Source organism: Scyliorhinus canicula, chromosome 20, assembly GCF_902713615.1.
Source record: "Scyliorhinus canicula chromosome 20, sScyCan1.1, whole genome shotgun sequence".
Taxonomy (NCBI): domain Eukaryota; kingdom Metazoa; phylum Chordata; class Chondrichthyes; order Carcharhiniformes; family Scyliorhinidae; genus Scyliorhinus; species Scyliorhinus canicula.
In genome coordinates this window covers 1,681,175-1,695,008 of record NC_052165.1, presented here as the reverse complement: position 1 = coordinate 1,695,008, position 13,834 = coordinate 1,681,175, and the positions used below count along the sequence as shown (strand labels likewise).

At 49.2% G+C, this 13,834-nt stretch overlaps 1 protein-coding gene across 2 annotated transcripts in view; it reads left to right on the top strand.

Moving 5' to 3' along the window:
• Positions 1-2,642: 2,642 nt before the first annotated feature.
• The window catches only part of LOC119955194 (protein mono-ADP-ribosyltransferase PARP12-like), a 90,757-nt gene continuing 79,565 nt past the window's right edge, over positions 2,643-13,834 (top strand). For both annotated transcript variants that reach the window (XM_038781182.1, XM_038781181.1), the window contains exon 1: positions 2,643-3,254. In XM_038781182.1, the coding sequence (XP_038637110.1) occupies positions 2,920-3,254 (335 nt within the window). In that variant the 5' untranslated portion in view covers positions 2,643-2,919. The remainder of the gene's footprint in view (positions 3,255-13,834) is intronic.

The following is a 13,834-nucleotide window of genomic DNA, read 5'->3' as shown; positions in this document are numbered from 1 at the left end:
TTATGTTCTCAACATTGAACTTCGGGAAATGCGCAGCGTCGCCTTTGGGGTGGGGGGGGGGGGGGGGGGGGGGGGGGGAGACAATCACGGCAATTAAGCTGGTGTGAAACACGATTTGGACTTCTCTCAAAATTCTCTCAGTGCTAACCACTGCGCCACCACGCTGCTCCATGAGGCAGCAGTGCTAACCACTGCGTCACCACGCTGCTCCATGAGGCAGCAGTGCTAACCACTGCGTCACCACGCTGCTCCATGAGGCAGCAGTGCTAACCACTGCGTCACCACGCTGCTCCATGAGGCAGCAGTGCTAAGCACTGCGTCACCACGCTGCTCCATGAGGCAGCAGTGCTAACCACTGCGCCACCACGCTGCTCCATGAGGCAGCAGTGCTAACCACTGCGTCACCACGCTGCTCCATGAGGCAGCAGTGCTAACCACTGCGTCACCACGCTGCTCCATGAGGCAGCAGTGCTAACCACTGCGCCACCACGCTGCTCCATGAGGCAGCAGTGCTAACCACTGCGCCACCACGCTGCTCCATGAGGCAGCAGTGCTAACCACTGCGCCACCACGCTGCTCCATGAGGCAGCAGTGCTAACCACTGCTCCACCACGCTGCTCCATGAGGCAGCAGTGCTAACCACTGCGCCACCACGCTGCTCCATGAGGCAGCAGTGCTAACCACTGCGCCACCACGCTGCTCCATGAGGCAGCAGTGCTAACCACTGCGTCACCACGCTGCTCCATGAGGCAGCAGTGCTAACCACTGTGCCACCCTTTTGAATATTTTTAAGGCAGAGCTGGATAAATTGTTGAAAAGCAAGGAGGTGAAAGATTATCTGCGATAAGGGGGATTAGTGGGGCTGAGATTACAATCAGATGAGCCATGGGTTTATTGAATGGTGGGCTGGGCTCGAGGGGCGTACTGCTGGTCCGAATTGCTATCCACGTAGCATCATAAAAGCAGTAAAGATGCCTCATGCCACTATTCCTAGCAAAAGTAACAACATATCCTAGAATTGCATCCCAATTTGCTAATATGGGTGCCAACTTCCTTCAATGTACACGAGGCTCAACCTGAGTTGAGCTCTTCCGACTGAACTTTTCCCCGGAGCAGTCCTACTATCTGTAGAAAACTAACAATGCTAAAATTCTTCCAATTCTTTGTCTGACAGGATCAACATCCACTTCGAACTGTGTTGAAATAGGCCCAGATTAATTTCACATCAGATCCCAAATACAAGTAGAGTGGAGACTTTTTACCCCATCAGCCAAGGCGAAGTTCAAACCCAGGCCTCGGACGCTCAGTATTAGAAAGAAACTACCAGGGTGGAAAACTTAATCCACAAATCAGATTAGCGCCTTGATTAGCAAACTCTCCTTCTTCATTATTTGGAAGGAATTTGTTTATGCTCATTTTACAAAGAAGAATCATGTTGCATTGTGGTTGAAGAATGTTGCGTACAGCTTCCAGGTAACCTCCCCACATTCCTAAACTGGCACACCTACCGGGAGAGCTTCGCAGCTGAAAATTTGAAACATATAAATTTAAAGAAGAATGCTAAAATGTGTATTTCCCCTTCTGGAAGGTTTCCTGCTGTTTCAGCTTTTTAAAAATCTGATATTTAGCAGTATAATATTCCCACAGCTCCTCAGCTAGACTTGTCCTTCACAGCTCAGCGGAACATACTGAGATTGAAAGAAAGGATTTGGAATTATATAGTTGCTTCACCTCAGAACATCCCAAAGCACTTTACAGCCAATAATAATAATCTTTATTGTCACGAGTAGGCTTGCCTTACAATGAGGTTACTGTGAAAAGCCCCTAGTTGCCACATTCCGGCGCCTGTTCGGGTACACAGAGGGAGAATTTAGAATGCCCAAATTACCCAACAAGCTAGTCTTTCGGGACTTGCGGGAGGAAACTGGAGCATCCGGAGGAAACCCACGCACACACGGGGAGAACGTGCAGACTCCGCACAGACAGTGACCCAAGCCGGGAATCGAACCTGGGGCCCTGCGCTGTGAAGCCACAGTGCTACCGTGCTAAGTAATTTTGCCTCTGTGGTCACTGGTGTAATGTAGGGAATGTCAATTTATACACAGCAAGGGTCTGCAGACATCAATAATGTGTTTCAAAAACAGAGAATATTGGACAACCTCAGCAGGTCTGACAGCGTCTGTGGAGAGAGAAGGGAGCTAACGTTTCCAGTCTGGATGACTCTTTGTCAAAGCTAATAATCTGTTTTATGGATGTTGGTTGGGGAAATAAATAATTGCCAGGAAAAATGTCCTGCTCGCTACTTCGAATTGTGCCATGGGATAGAAAGAGACAATAGGAGCTAGAGGGGGCCATTCGGCCCTTCGAGCCTGCCTTGAAAGCAGGCCAGCAGCACGGTTCGATTCCCATAACAGCCTCCCCGAACAGGCGCCGGAATGTGGTGACTAGGGGCTTTTCGCAGTAACTTCATTTGAAGCCTACTCGTGACAATAAGCGATTTTCATTTCATTTCATTATGATCATGGTTGATCATCCAACTCAATAGCCTAATCCTGCCTCACCCCCGCCCCCCAATATCCTTTGACCCCCTTCGCCCCCAGGTTTGGCTGCTGGGTTTGTGCGGGAAATGTCTTGGCCACGGCCATTGATCAGGCTCAGATCAATATTGATTGGTTGCGCAGTGTCAATGGGAATGTGCCACAACTGGAATCAGCAATATTACGGGATTTGGAATTAACTTAATTCTGACGAAATCACCTGTGGTGATTGTGAAACCTGTTCCAGCTGCTTGGCTGTGGTCGAGCTCCATTGTTCTGAGAAGGGCAAAGCTCAAGTTTCAGTTTCACTTCCTGAATTCTCAGCCTATACATTGAGAAAGGCTGTGTTATCGTGAGTAGCCAAAGAAACACAGGCAGAGAAATGTCTCTGACAAAGCTCTCTCAGGATATCATCAAGATTCTGTGTTCTAATAATGGATCAATGTATTACAAGGATCTCCACAGGAAACTCTCTGGCAGCAATGCAGTCTCTGACATGCAACTGACCATGATTCTGAGAAACTCCAATCTGTTTACCATTGTCCAAGGAACAGGGCAGAAAGCAGTGGGATCTGAGCTGACATTGGACAGTCAAGTCATTGCCACCAGCAGCATCAGGGTCTGCAAAGATTACCCAAACAAGAAATGTGAAGATTGTGGCCAGCTTCATCTCTGCAGATTTTTCATTTTTGGCAACTGCAAATACGCGGAAGAAAGGTAATCATCAGGTCATTTACAATTAACAGCAATTACTGAATCAATGTGTGACACTGTTAATAATTAAGATAATAGAAACCTGAAGTCAAGAGGCAAAATTTAAGCTACTATTTATGAAATATGTCAGTCAGTCGTATTCCATTGTCATTGTAAACAATCTATTGTTTGTTCCTTGTGTCCATGAAGTGTAAGTTAGAAGGGAGATATTGCTCAGTTGTTGCAGCAAACTTTACACCCAGGAGAGTTTCAGTACATCTCCCACCTCACAAATGGGATGTAGGTTTTCCAATATTTCCTGAAAGACCCTCCTGGTGTTGATTGGTCTCTGTGCTGGGAGCCCGGCAGCCACTTCTGTAGGGAGAGGAAATGTCTAGGCCATAGAGAGGCACCCCAGGAGGTTTTCGCCCATGCCATTCTGATCACCTAACGTCTGTTGTTGCATTTACATTCAAAACTGTTCACTTTTGATTGTGGGTTTCCTGCGTGCGATTCTGACCTTGGGTGATTGTCTGTGTGGAGTTTGTACATTCCTCCCCGTGGGTTTCTTCCGGGTGCTCTGGTTTCCTCCCGCAGTCCAAAGATGTGCAGGTTAGGAATTGGCCGTGCTAAATTGCCCCTTAGTGTCCAAAGGCTAGGTGGGGTTGTGGGGATGGGGCGCAGGATTGGGTAGCGGGGACCGGCGCAGACTCAATGGGCCAAATGACCTCCATCAGCACTGCAGGGGTTCTATGATTCCTCCGACAGTCCAAAGAAGCGCAGGTTTGGTGGAATTGGGCAGCATGGTAGCACAGTGGTTGGCACTGTTGCTTCACAGCTCCAGGATCTCGGGTTTGATTCCCGGCTTGGGTGACTGTCTGTGCGGAGTCTGCACGTTCTCCCCGTGTCTGCGTGGGTTTCCTCCGGGTGCTCCGGTTCCTGTCACGGTCCAAAGATGTGCAGATTAGGTGGATTGGCCGTGATAAATTGTCAAAGTGTCCAAAAATATTAAGTGAGATTACGGGGATAGGGTGGATGCATGGGCTTGAGTAGGGTTCTCTTTCCATGGGCCGGTGCAGACTCAATGGGCCGAATGGTCTCCTTCAGAACTGTAAGTTCGATGATTGTATGATTGGTCAGGTTAGGTGGGGCTCCTAGGTTATGGGGATAGGGTAGGAATTGGGCTTAGGTGGGGTGCACTTTCAGAGGGTCAGTACAGACTCAATGGGCCAAATGGCCTCCTTCTGCACTGTTGGAATTCTATTGTGCAAAAAGTTCCAAAATCCAGGAAAGCTCTAGTAAGCAGACAAAAAGAGAAGTGACGGGAAAGGAAGGAGTCCCAGGGAGCAAACAAAGATGGGAAATAATTTTGACATTGCACCAAAATCCCTTGGTAATTTTCAGATTCCCCTCACAACTAACTTACTGATAATCTATACCGAACTGGTAGTAATATATACACTGCTGAAAAATTCTGCTGTTAACATTTGCATCGAATGAGTGTCAGTTTGAGTGGTATTAACGATAGTAAAATAGAGAGCGGAGGCTCTTGTACTTTCCTCTTTATTGTATTGAGAGAAACAGGTGAGAGATTGTAGAAGCATTAGTCACAACGTTCAAAAACTCTCCAGATTTGATAATTCTGCCCTTTGCATTGCAAGATTTGCATTTTAAAAATTTGACTCCTGAGAGATGGGAATCAGTGGCGAAAGCAGGATTTCTTTCCCATTCTGAAATGTCAACTCATTATTTAGGAAACGAGCCAGGGAGAAACCAGCAAACTACAGACATGTCAGTTTAATGTCAGCTGTGTGGAATTTACTAGAATTGATCATTCAGGATAGTTTGTCTGAACACAGCTGACCTGTGAGTGTTGGCATGAATCAGTGCGGGGTAGGTCATGTTTTCAGTCGGGTTTTTTGAGGTTACAAACATGGTGGACAGGTGAATATCTATGTGTTAGGATTAACCCATAAGTTATTCCACAAAAAATGAGCTTGAACGGCCTTGGTTTTCGTATGTATTAATTTTACAATGATCATTATCATAGCTAATGACCGCACATATGCAATTATACATAAACAAAAAATGAGCTTGAACGGCCTTGGTTTTCGTATGTATTAATTTTACAATGATCATTATCATAGCTAATGACCGCACATATGCAATTATACATAAACCTGAGATACAACAAGGAATTTCCACATAATTCACTGTTCTTGGGTTTATGGGAAACCGTTGACTCGACCTCGACTCTCAGCCCACTGAGGTTTATCCTGACACCCTCTGAATTAATAACACCTCACATTCTCACCACTTCCCCACGGTAGGCTATTGCAGAAAATACGGAGGCATGGGATCCAGGGTGATTTAGCAGTTTGGATCAGAAATTGGCTAGTTGGAAGAAGACAAAAGGTGGTGGTTGATGGGAAATGTTCAGCCTGGAGTCCAGTTACTAGTGGTGTCCCACAAGGACACTTGTTTTGGGGCCACTGCTGTTTGTCATTTTTATAAATGTCATTTTATAAATTTATAAAAGCTCATATCAAAGCTCCAAAACCTAGGACTTGGCTCTCCACTCTGCAACTGGATCCTTGACTTTCTGACCAACAGACCACAGTCAGTAAGAATGAACACCAACACCTCCTCCACAATAGTCCTCAATACCAGTGCCCCGCAAGGCTGCGTACTTAGCCCCCTACTCTACTCCCTGTACACACACGACTGCGTGGCAAAACTTGGTTCCAACTCCATCGACAAGTTTGCTGACGATACGACCATAGTGGGCCGGATCTCGAATAACGATGAGTCCGAATACAGGAGGGAGATAGAGAACCTAGTGGAGTGGTGTAACGACAACAATCTCTCCCTCAATGCCAGCAAAACTAAAGAGCTGGTCATCGACTTCAGGAAGCAAAGTACTGTACACACCCCTGTCAGCATCAATGGAGCCGAGGTGGAGATGGTTAGCAGTTTCAAATTCCTAGGGGTGCACATCACCAAAAATTTATTCTGGTCCACTCACGTCGACGCTATCACCAAGAAAGCACAACAGCGCCTATACTTCCTCAGGAAACTAAGGAAATTCGGCATGTCCACATTAACCCTTACCAACTTTTACAGATGCACTACAGAAAGCATGCTATCGGGCTGCATCACAGCCTGGTATGGCAACTGCTCGGCCCAGGACCGCAAGGAACTTCAGAGAGTCGTGAATACCGCCCAGTCCATCACACGAACCTGCCTCCCATCCATTGATTCCATCTACACCTCCCGCTGCCGGGGGAAAGCAGGCAGCATAATCAAGGATCCCTCCCACCCGGCTTACTCACTTTTCCAACTTCTTCCATCGGGCAGGAGATTCAGAAGTCTGAGAACGCGCACGAACAGACTCAAAACAGCTTCTTCCCCACTGTCACCAGACTCCTAAATGACCCTCTTATTGACTGACCTCATTAACACTACACCCTGTATGCTTCAACCGATGCCAATGCTTATGTAGTTACATAGTATATCTTGTGTTGCCCTATTATGTATTCTCATGTATTTTCTTGAATTTTCTTTAATTCCCTTTTCTAATGATCTGTTGAGCTGCTTGCAGAAAAATACTTTTCACTGTACCTCGGTACACGTGACAATAAACAAACAAATCCAACAAATGACCTGGAGGAGGACGTAGAAGGATGGGCGAGTAAATTTGCAGATGACACTAAAGTCGGTGGAGTTGTGGACAGTGCGGAAGGATGTTACAAGTTACAGAGGGACATAGATAAGCTGCAGAGCTGGCTGAGAGGTGGCAAATGGAGTTTAATGCAGAAAAGTGTGAGGTGATTCATTTTGGAAGGAATAACAGGAAGACAGAGTACTGGGCTAATGATAAGATTATTAGTCGTGTGGATGAGCAGAGAGATCTCGGTGTCCATGTACATAGGTCCCTGAAAGTTGCCACCCAGGTTGAGAGGGTTGTTAAGAAGGCGACGGTGTGTTAGCTTTTATTGGTAGAGGAATTGAGTTTCGGAGCCATGAGGTCATGTTGCAGCTGTACAAAACTCTGGTGTGGCCACATTTGGAGTATTGCATGCAGTTCTGGTCGCTGTATTATAGGAAGGATGTGGAAGCATTGGAAAGGGTGCAGAGGAGATTTACCAGGATGTTGCCTGGTATGGAGGGAAGATCTTCTGAGGAAAGGTTGATGGACTTGAGGCTGTTTTCGTTAGAGGGAAGAAGGTTAAGAGGTGACTTAGTTGAGGCATACAAGATGATCAGAGGATTAGATAGGGTGGACAGTGAGAGCCTTTTTCCTCCGATGGTGATGTCTAGCACAAGGGGACATAGATATAGGACAGATGTCAGAGGTAGGCTCTTTACTCAGAGAGTAGTAAGGGCGTGGACTGCCCTGCCTGCAACAGTAGTGGACTCGCCAACACTAAGGGCATTCAAATGGTCATTGGATAGACATATGGACGATAAGGGAATAGTGTAGATGGGCTTTAGAGTGGTTTCACAGGTCGGCACAACATCAAGTCCGAAGGGCCTGTACTGCGCTGTAATGTTCTATGTTCCTCCACTAAAGCCTCCAGTGAATTATTGAATGATTTTTGTGGCCATTATTGAGTCTTTCCCTTAACCAAAAGGGCTTTTCAAACTACTTTCAGCACCTCTTCCAGTCAAAATACAGTAAGCCGTTTTACAACACCAGGTTAAAGTCCAACATGTTTGTTTCAAACACTAGCTTTCGGAGCACTGCTCCTTCCTCTTCATTCACCTGAGGAAGGAGCTGCGCTTCGAAAGCTAGTGATTTGAAACAAACCTGTTGGACTTTAACCTGGTGTTGTAAGACTTCTTACTGTGCTCACCCCAGTCCAACGCCGGCATCTCCACATCAAGTCAAAATACACTTCTGCCTGAAGAGATGCACACTAACCTCAAATGGTGTTAGCCCCTCATGATTTTTCACCGCTGTTTAGGATTGTAACCATTCAGCAGTGAGCTTCACAGCGGTTACATGTTAGAATCATTTGCATTTGCCAGCAGCGTGAAGTGTTCCTATTTTTTGCATTGGAAGCAATAAGCATGGAGTATTTCCACATCATTACAGCTGACTGACCAACATTTCACGGCTCCTAAACCTTATTGTGGTTCTTTCTACCATTTTGTGACACACACATTTATTTGTAGAGTTTGCAAAACCCACAGTGTCACAGCATCGATCAGTGAAGTGTGTCACAAAGTGCACCTACGAATAAGGGCAACTGATGTTTAAATTTTCATTCAAGCGATGTGGTGTTGCGGGCAGTGTCGCAATGTATTGCCAGTTTCCAATTGTCCCGGAGAAGGGTATTGTTGAGCCATCCTGTTGAATTGTTGTAGTTGGTGCATTCACAACATTGTCCGTGAGGGAGTTCCAGGATTTTGACCCAATGATTATAAAGAAATGGCGATATATTTCCAAATCAGGATGGTGTGCGAGTGGGAGACGAACTTACCGTACACAGGCTGTCTATGACAGAGAGGTTGTGGGTTTGGGAGGCATTGAAGGAGTTGTGAATTGGAGCAGTGAATTTTACAGACGGTACACATTGCTGCTACTGTGCATTGGTCATGGTGAGAATGAATGTTTAAGATGGTGGTTCAAGTCGGCTGCTTTGTCTTTGACGGTTTGAGGTTCTTGGGTGTTGAACGAGCTGCACTCATTCAGGTGGGAGGGATGCGATGTACCGTCAGATTGGCACTCCTCCCCGACTTACTGACCTTGCATCGGAGCTCCACATTTCTCACCCGCACTCCCAAACAGGATGTCCTCAGAAATGTGGAGCTTATGGGGCAGCGCGGTGGCACAGTGGGTTAGCCCTGCTGCCTCACGGCGCTGAGGTCCCAGGTTTGATCCCGGCTCTGGGTCACTGTCCGTGTGGAGTTTGCATATTCTCCCAGTATCTGCGTGGGTTTCGCCCCACAACCCAAAGATGTGCAGGCTAGGTGGATTGGCCATGCTAAATTGCCTCTTTAATTGAAAAAAATTAATTGGATGCTCTAAAATAAAAAAAAAAAGAAATGTGGAGCTTCCAGTCTTTCCTCTCAGTGTAGGAGCATCGGGGGAGAAGCCTAAGCCATTTCCCTTTTTTACAATTCCAGCTGTTGTGTTCCAGTCAGTTTAAATCAGGTTTGTCCAACCATATGGCAGGCCATGTGTCAATTTTTGTTCACACACAAGGGGCCGATGAGCAAATTTCAGAATAATAAGATTTGGCAGAACATTGAACATGAATGTCAGAAAATAAAGCTGGAACATGCATAGTAATAACTTGCCAAGGAAAAAAATGTCAAACCAATAAAATGATTCTGTACAAGCCCTTTGCTGTTGTTTAATGGGCGGCACCGTGGCACAGTGGTTAGCACTGCTGCCTCAGTGCCAGGGGCCCGATGTCAATTCCAGCCTCTGGTGACTGTGTATGGAGTCTGCACGTTCTCCCCGTGTCTGCGTGGGTTTCCTCCGGGTGCTCCGGTTTCCTCCCACAGTCCAAAGATGTGCTGTTGGGTAATTTGGACATTCTGAATTCTCCCTCTGCGTACCCGAACAGGTGCCAGAATGTGGCAACTGGGGGATTTTCACGGTAACTTCATTGAAGTGTTAATGTAAGCCTACTTGTGACAACAAAGGTTATTATTATTTGGATCATCCTCCGCTATTTCCGCGAACTCCAACATGATGCCGCCACCCTCACCCCTCGTCTCCGGCAGCATTCCACAGGGACCACTCCCTCACTAACATCCTGGTCCACTCCTCCATCACCCCCAACTCCTCATCCCCCGGCAGCATAGGGGGGAAGTGAAGGCTTCAGTTTGGTCCCCGATACGGGGGAACCACCGGTTTGTACCAGGGAGGATACATGGAGGGTTTCTGAGTTGGCACAGGGCTGGGATCAGGCGGATGGGGGAACCTCTTCCTCGACGGGAAGTTTGCGACCTTAGAGGAGTTGGAGGGGAAGTGGGATTTCCCCCAAGGGAATTCGTTTAGGTATGTGCAGATTAGGGCGTTTGTTAGGCGGCAGGTGACGGAGTTTCCATTATTGCCGCCAAGGGGGGTTCAGGATAGGGTGCTCTCGGGGATGTGGGTCGGTGAGGGTAGGATCTCTGCAATTTATCAGGTGGTGCAGGAGGTGGAGGAGGCCTCGGTGGAGGAGCTGAAAGCGAAGTGGGAGCAGGAGTTGGGGGAGGAGATCGACGAGGGGACGTGGACAGACGCCCTGGGGAGGGTGAATTCTTCCTCCTTCTTGCACACGGCTTAGTCTAATCCAACTAAAGGTGCTGCATAGGGCGCATATGACTAGGGCCAGGCTGAGCCGGTTGTTTGGGGGTGAGGACAGGTGTGGGAGGTGTTCGGGAGGTCCAGCGAATCACACCCACATGTTCTGGGCGTGTCCGGCATTGGAGGGGTTCTGGAAGGGGGTGGCGGGGACCCTGTCCAAGGTGGTCGGGTTCCAGGGTGGAGCCGGACTGGGGGCTCGCGATCTTTGGGGTAGCTTCAGAGCCGGGAGTGCAGGAGGCGAGAGAGGCCGGTACCCTGGCCTTTGCGTCTCTAGTAGCCCAGCGCAGGATCCTGTTACAGTGGAGGGACGCGAAGCCCCCGAGCCCGGAATCCTGGATCAGTGACATGGCCGGGTTCATTAAACTGGAGAGGGTCAAGTTTGCCCTGAGGGGGTCGGTACAAGGGTTCTTCCGGCGGTGGCAGCCTTTTCTCGATTTCCTGGTGGAGCATTGGAGGGTGGTCAACTTCAGCAGCAACCCGGGGGGATTGAGGGGGGGGGGGGGGGGCTACGGGTTTGTTATGGGGGTTTGTTCTCATGGTTTTACGCTTATTTCTTTTTCTTGTTGTTAATTTATTGTTTCTGTATTGGGGGGAGGGGTTACTGTTATTGTTTCTGTATTGGGGGAGGGGTTACTGTTATTGTTTCTGTATTGGGGGGGAGGGGTTACTGTTATTGTTTCTGTATTGGGGGAGGGGTTACTGTTATTGTTTCTGTATTGGGGGGAGGGGTTACTGTTATTGTTTTTTGTATTGGAGGGAGGGGTTACTGATTTTTTTGTTGTGATAAAATTTGTTGTTGAAAATTTTGAATAAAAATTATTAAAAAAACAAAAACTCATCCCCTTCTTTCACCTTCCATTCCAATTGCAAAAGATGCAGCATCTTCCTCTTCACCTTCTCTCTCCTCACTGTTCCAGGCCTCAAGTTCTCCTTTCAGGGGCAGCACGGTAGCATTGTGGATAGCACAATCGCTTCACAGCTCCAGGGTCCCAGGTTCGATTCCGGCTTGGGTCACTGTCTGTGCGGAGTTTGCACGTTCTCCCCGTGTCTGCGTGGGTTTCCCCCGGGTGCTCCGGTTTCCTCCCACAGTCCAAAGATGTGCAGGTTAGGTGGATTGGCCGTGATAAATTGCCCTTAGTGTCCAAAATTGCCCTTAGAGTTGGGTGGGGTTACTGGGTTATGGGGATAGGGTGGAGGTGTTAACCTTGGGTAGGGTGCTCTTTCCAGGAGCCGGTGCAGACTCGATGGGCCGAATGGCCTCCTTCTGCACTGTAAATTCTATGTATGTAAGGTGAAGCAGCATTTCACTTGCACCTCCTTCAATTTGGTCCATTGTATTTGCTGCTCCCAATGTGGTCCTCTCTACACTGGGGAGACTAGATGCAGACTGGGTGACCGCTTTGCGGAACACCTCCACTCAGTCCACAAGCAGGACCCCAACAGTCTTCTTATTTGCCATTTTAACTCAGCAGCTTGCTCTCAGGCCCACCATGTCTGTCCTGAATCTGCTGCATTGCTCCAGTGAAGTCCGGTGTAAACTGGAGTAGCAGCATCTCTGTGGTAAACCACTATTTGATGTATGGTAGGACCTGTACTACAGGTACGTCGGTAGTCCTTGCCTGCTGGCTCCGCCCAGTAGGCAGAGTATAAATATGTGTGTCCTTCGTGTAGCAGCCATTTCGCCAGCTGCTGTGGGAGGCCACACATCTTATAGCAATAAAGGCTCAGTTGTATCCAACTCTTATCTTTGTGCGATTGATCGTGCATCAATTTATTGCTCTACGATTTGCAGAAGGGGGACCTCCGTATCAAGCCGGATGGCCTGCAGCTGGATCCGCAATCAAGCGACGCCAAAAAGGACTTTCAGCACTGGCTAGCTTGTTTCGAGGCGGACATCAACTCGGCGCCAAGCCCTGTTCCGGAGGCTCAGAAAATACAGATACGAGGTTGAGCGCCAACGTCTTTCCGCTGATCCAGGACGCGCCAAACTACGCCGAAGCCATGACGCTACTTAAAGAAAATTACGCCCAGAAGACGAACACGCCCTTCACCAGGCACGTGCTCGCTACTCACTCTCAACTCCCTGGTGAGTCCATAGAATACTTCCGGCGGGCCCTAATCCCACTAGTCCGGGACTGTGACTGTCAGGCCGTTACAGTCACTGAACACTCTAACCTCCTTATGCGGGACGCTTTTGTTACGGGGATTGGGTCGGACCTCATACGCAGTGACTTTTAGAAGGGGCCACGCTCAATCTCGCAGAGACAAAGAAGCTAGCGCTCTCTATGACGGTCGCCTCGCACAATGTTCAGGCCTACACCCCAGCTACGTGGCCCACCCCTCCTACGCATCATGGACCCCACCGACGGCCGCCTCAGTGGGGGCCTTACCCAGCCAATACGCCTGCGCCACATGCCAGCCAGTAAACCCCAGCCAGCAGAAACACCCCCGCCAACACAGCCCGGCCCGTGCTGCCCTTTTTAAGGCTTGCAGTAAGAAGGGGCACTTCGCCGCGGTGTGCCAGGCTCGCGCAGTCCCCGCTATCGCCCCCACCCCCCTTGTTTACGGCCAATGGGCGCCGCCATCTTCTCCTCCTCAGACCAAGCGCAGCCAGTGGGCGCCGCCATCTTCCCCTCTGCGCGGCACGTGCGGTCCATGGGCACCGCCATCTTTCTCAAACACCACCACGTGCGGCCTATGGGCGCTGCCATTTTGTCCTCCCCAAGACCTTCAGGTGTCACCATCTTGTCTCCCCCTTGGCACATGGGCACCGCCAGCGTTCCTGGACCCGTGCCCCCCCCGGGCACCCATCATCCGACACCAGCAACGACCAAACACGACTCGCCTCAGTGACCATCGACCAGTCTCGTCCGCACAACCTGGCCACCGCATCGACCAGCGTTAAGATCGACGGACACGTGACCTCTTGCCTGCTGGACTCCGGGAGCACCAAAAGCTTCATCCACCCGGATACGGTAAGGCGCTGCTCCCTCGTGGTACACCCCGCCAACCAAAGAATCTCCCTGGCCTCCAGATCCCATTCCGTGGCGATCCAGGGGTACTGTACGGTCACACTCACGGTCCAGGGCGTAGAATCCAGCGGCTTCCCCCTCTACATCCTCCCTAACCTCTGTGCTGCCCTACTACGCGGCCCGGACTTCCAGTGCAATCTCCAGAGCCTAACCCTGAAATTTGGCGGGCCCCTACCACCCCTCACTGTGTGCGGCCTCGCGACCCTAAAGGTCGATCCTTCTTCCCTTTTCGCAAATCTAACCTCGAATTGCAAACCCGTCGCCAC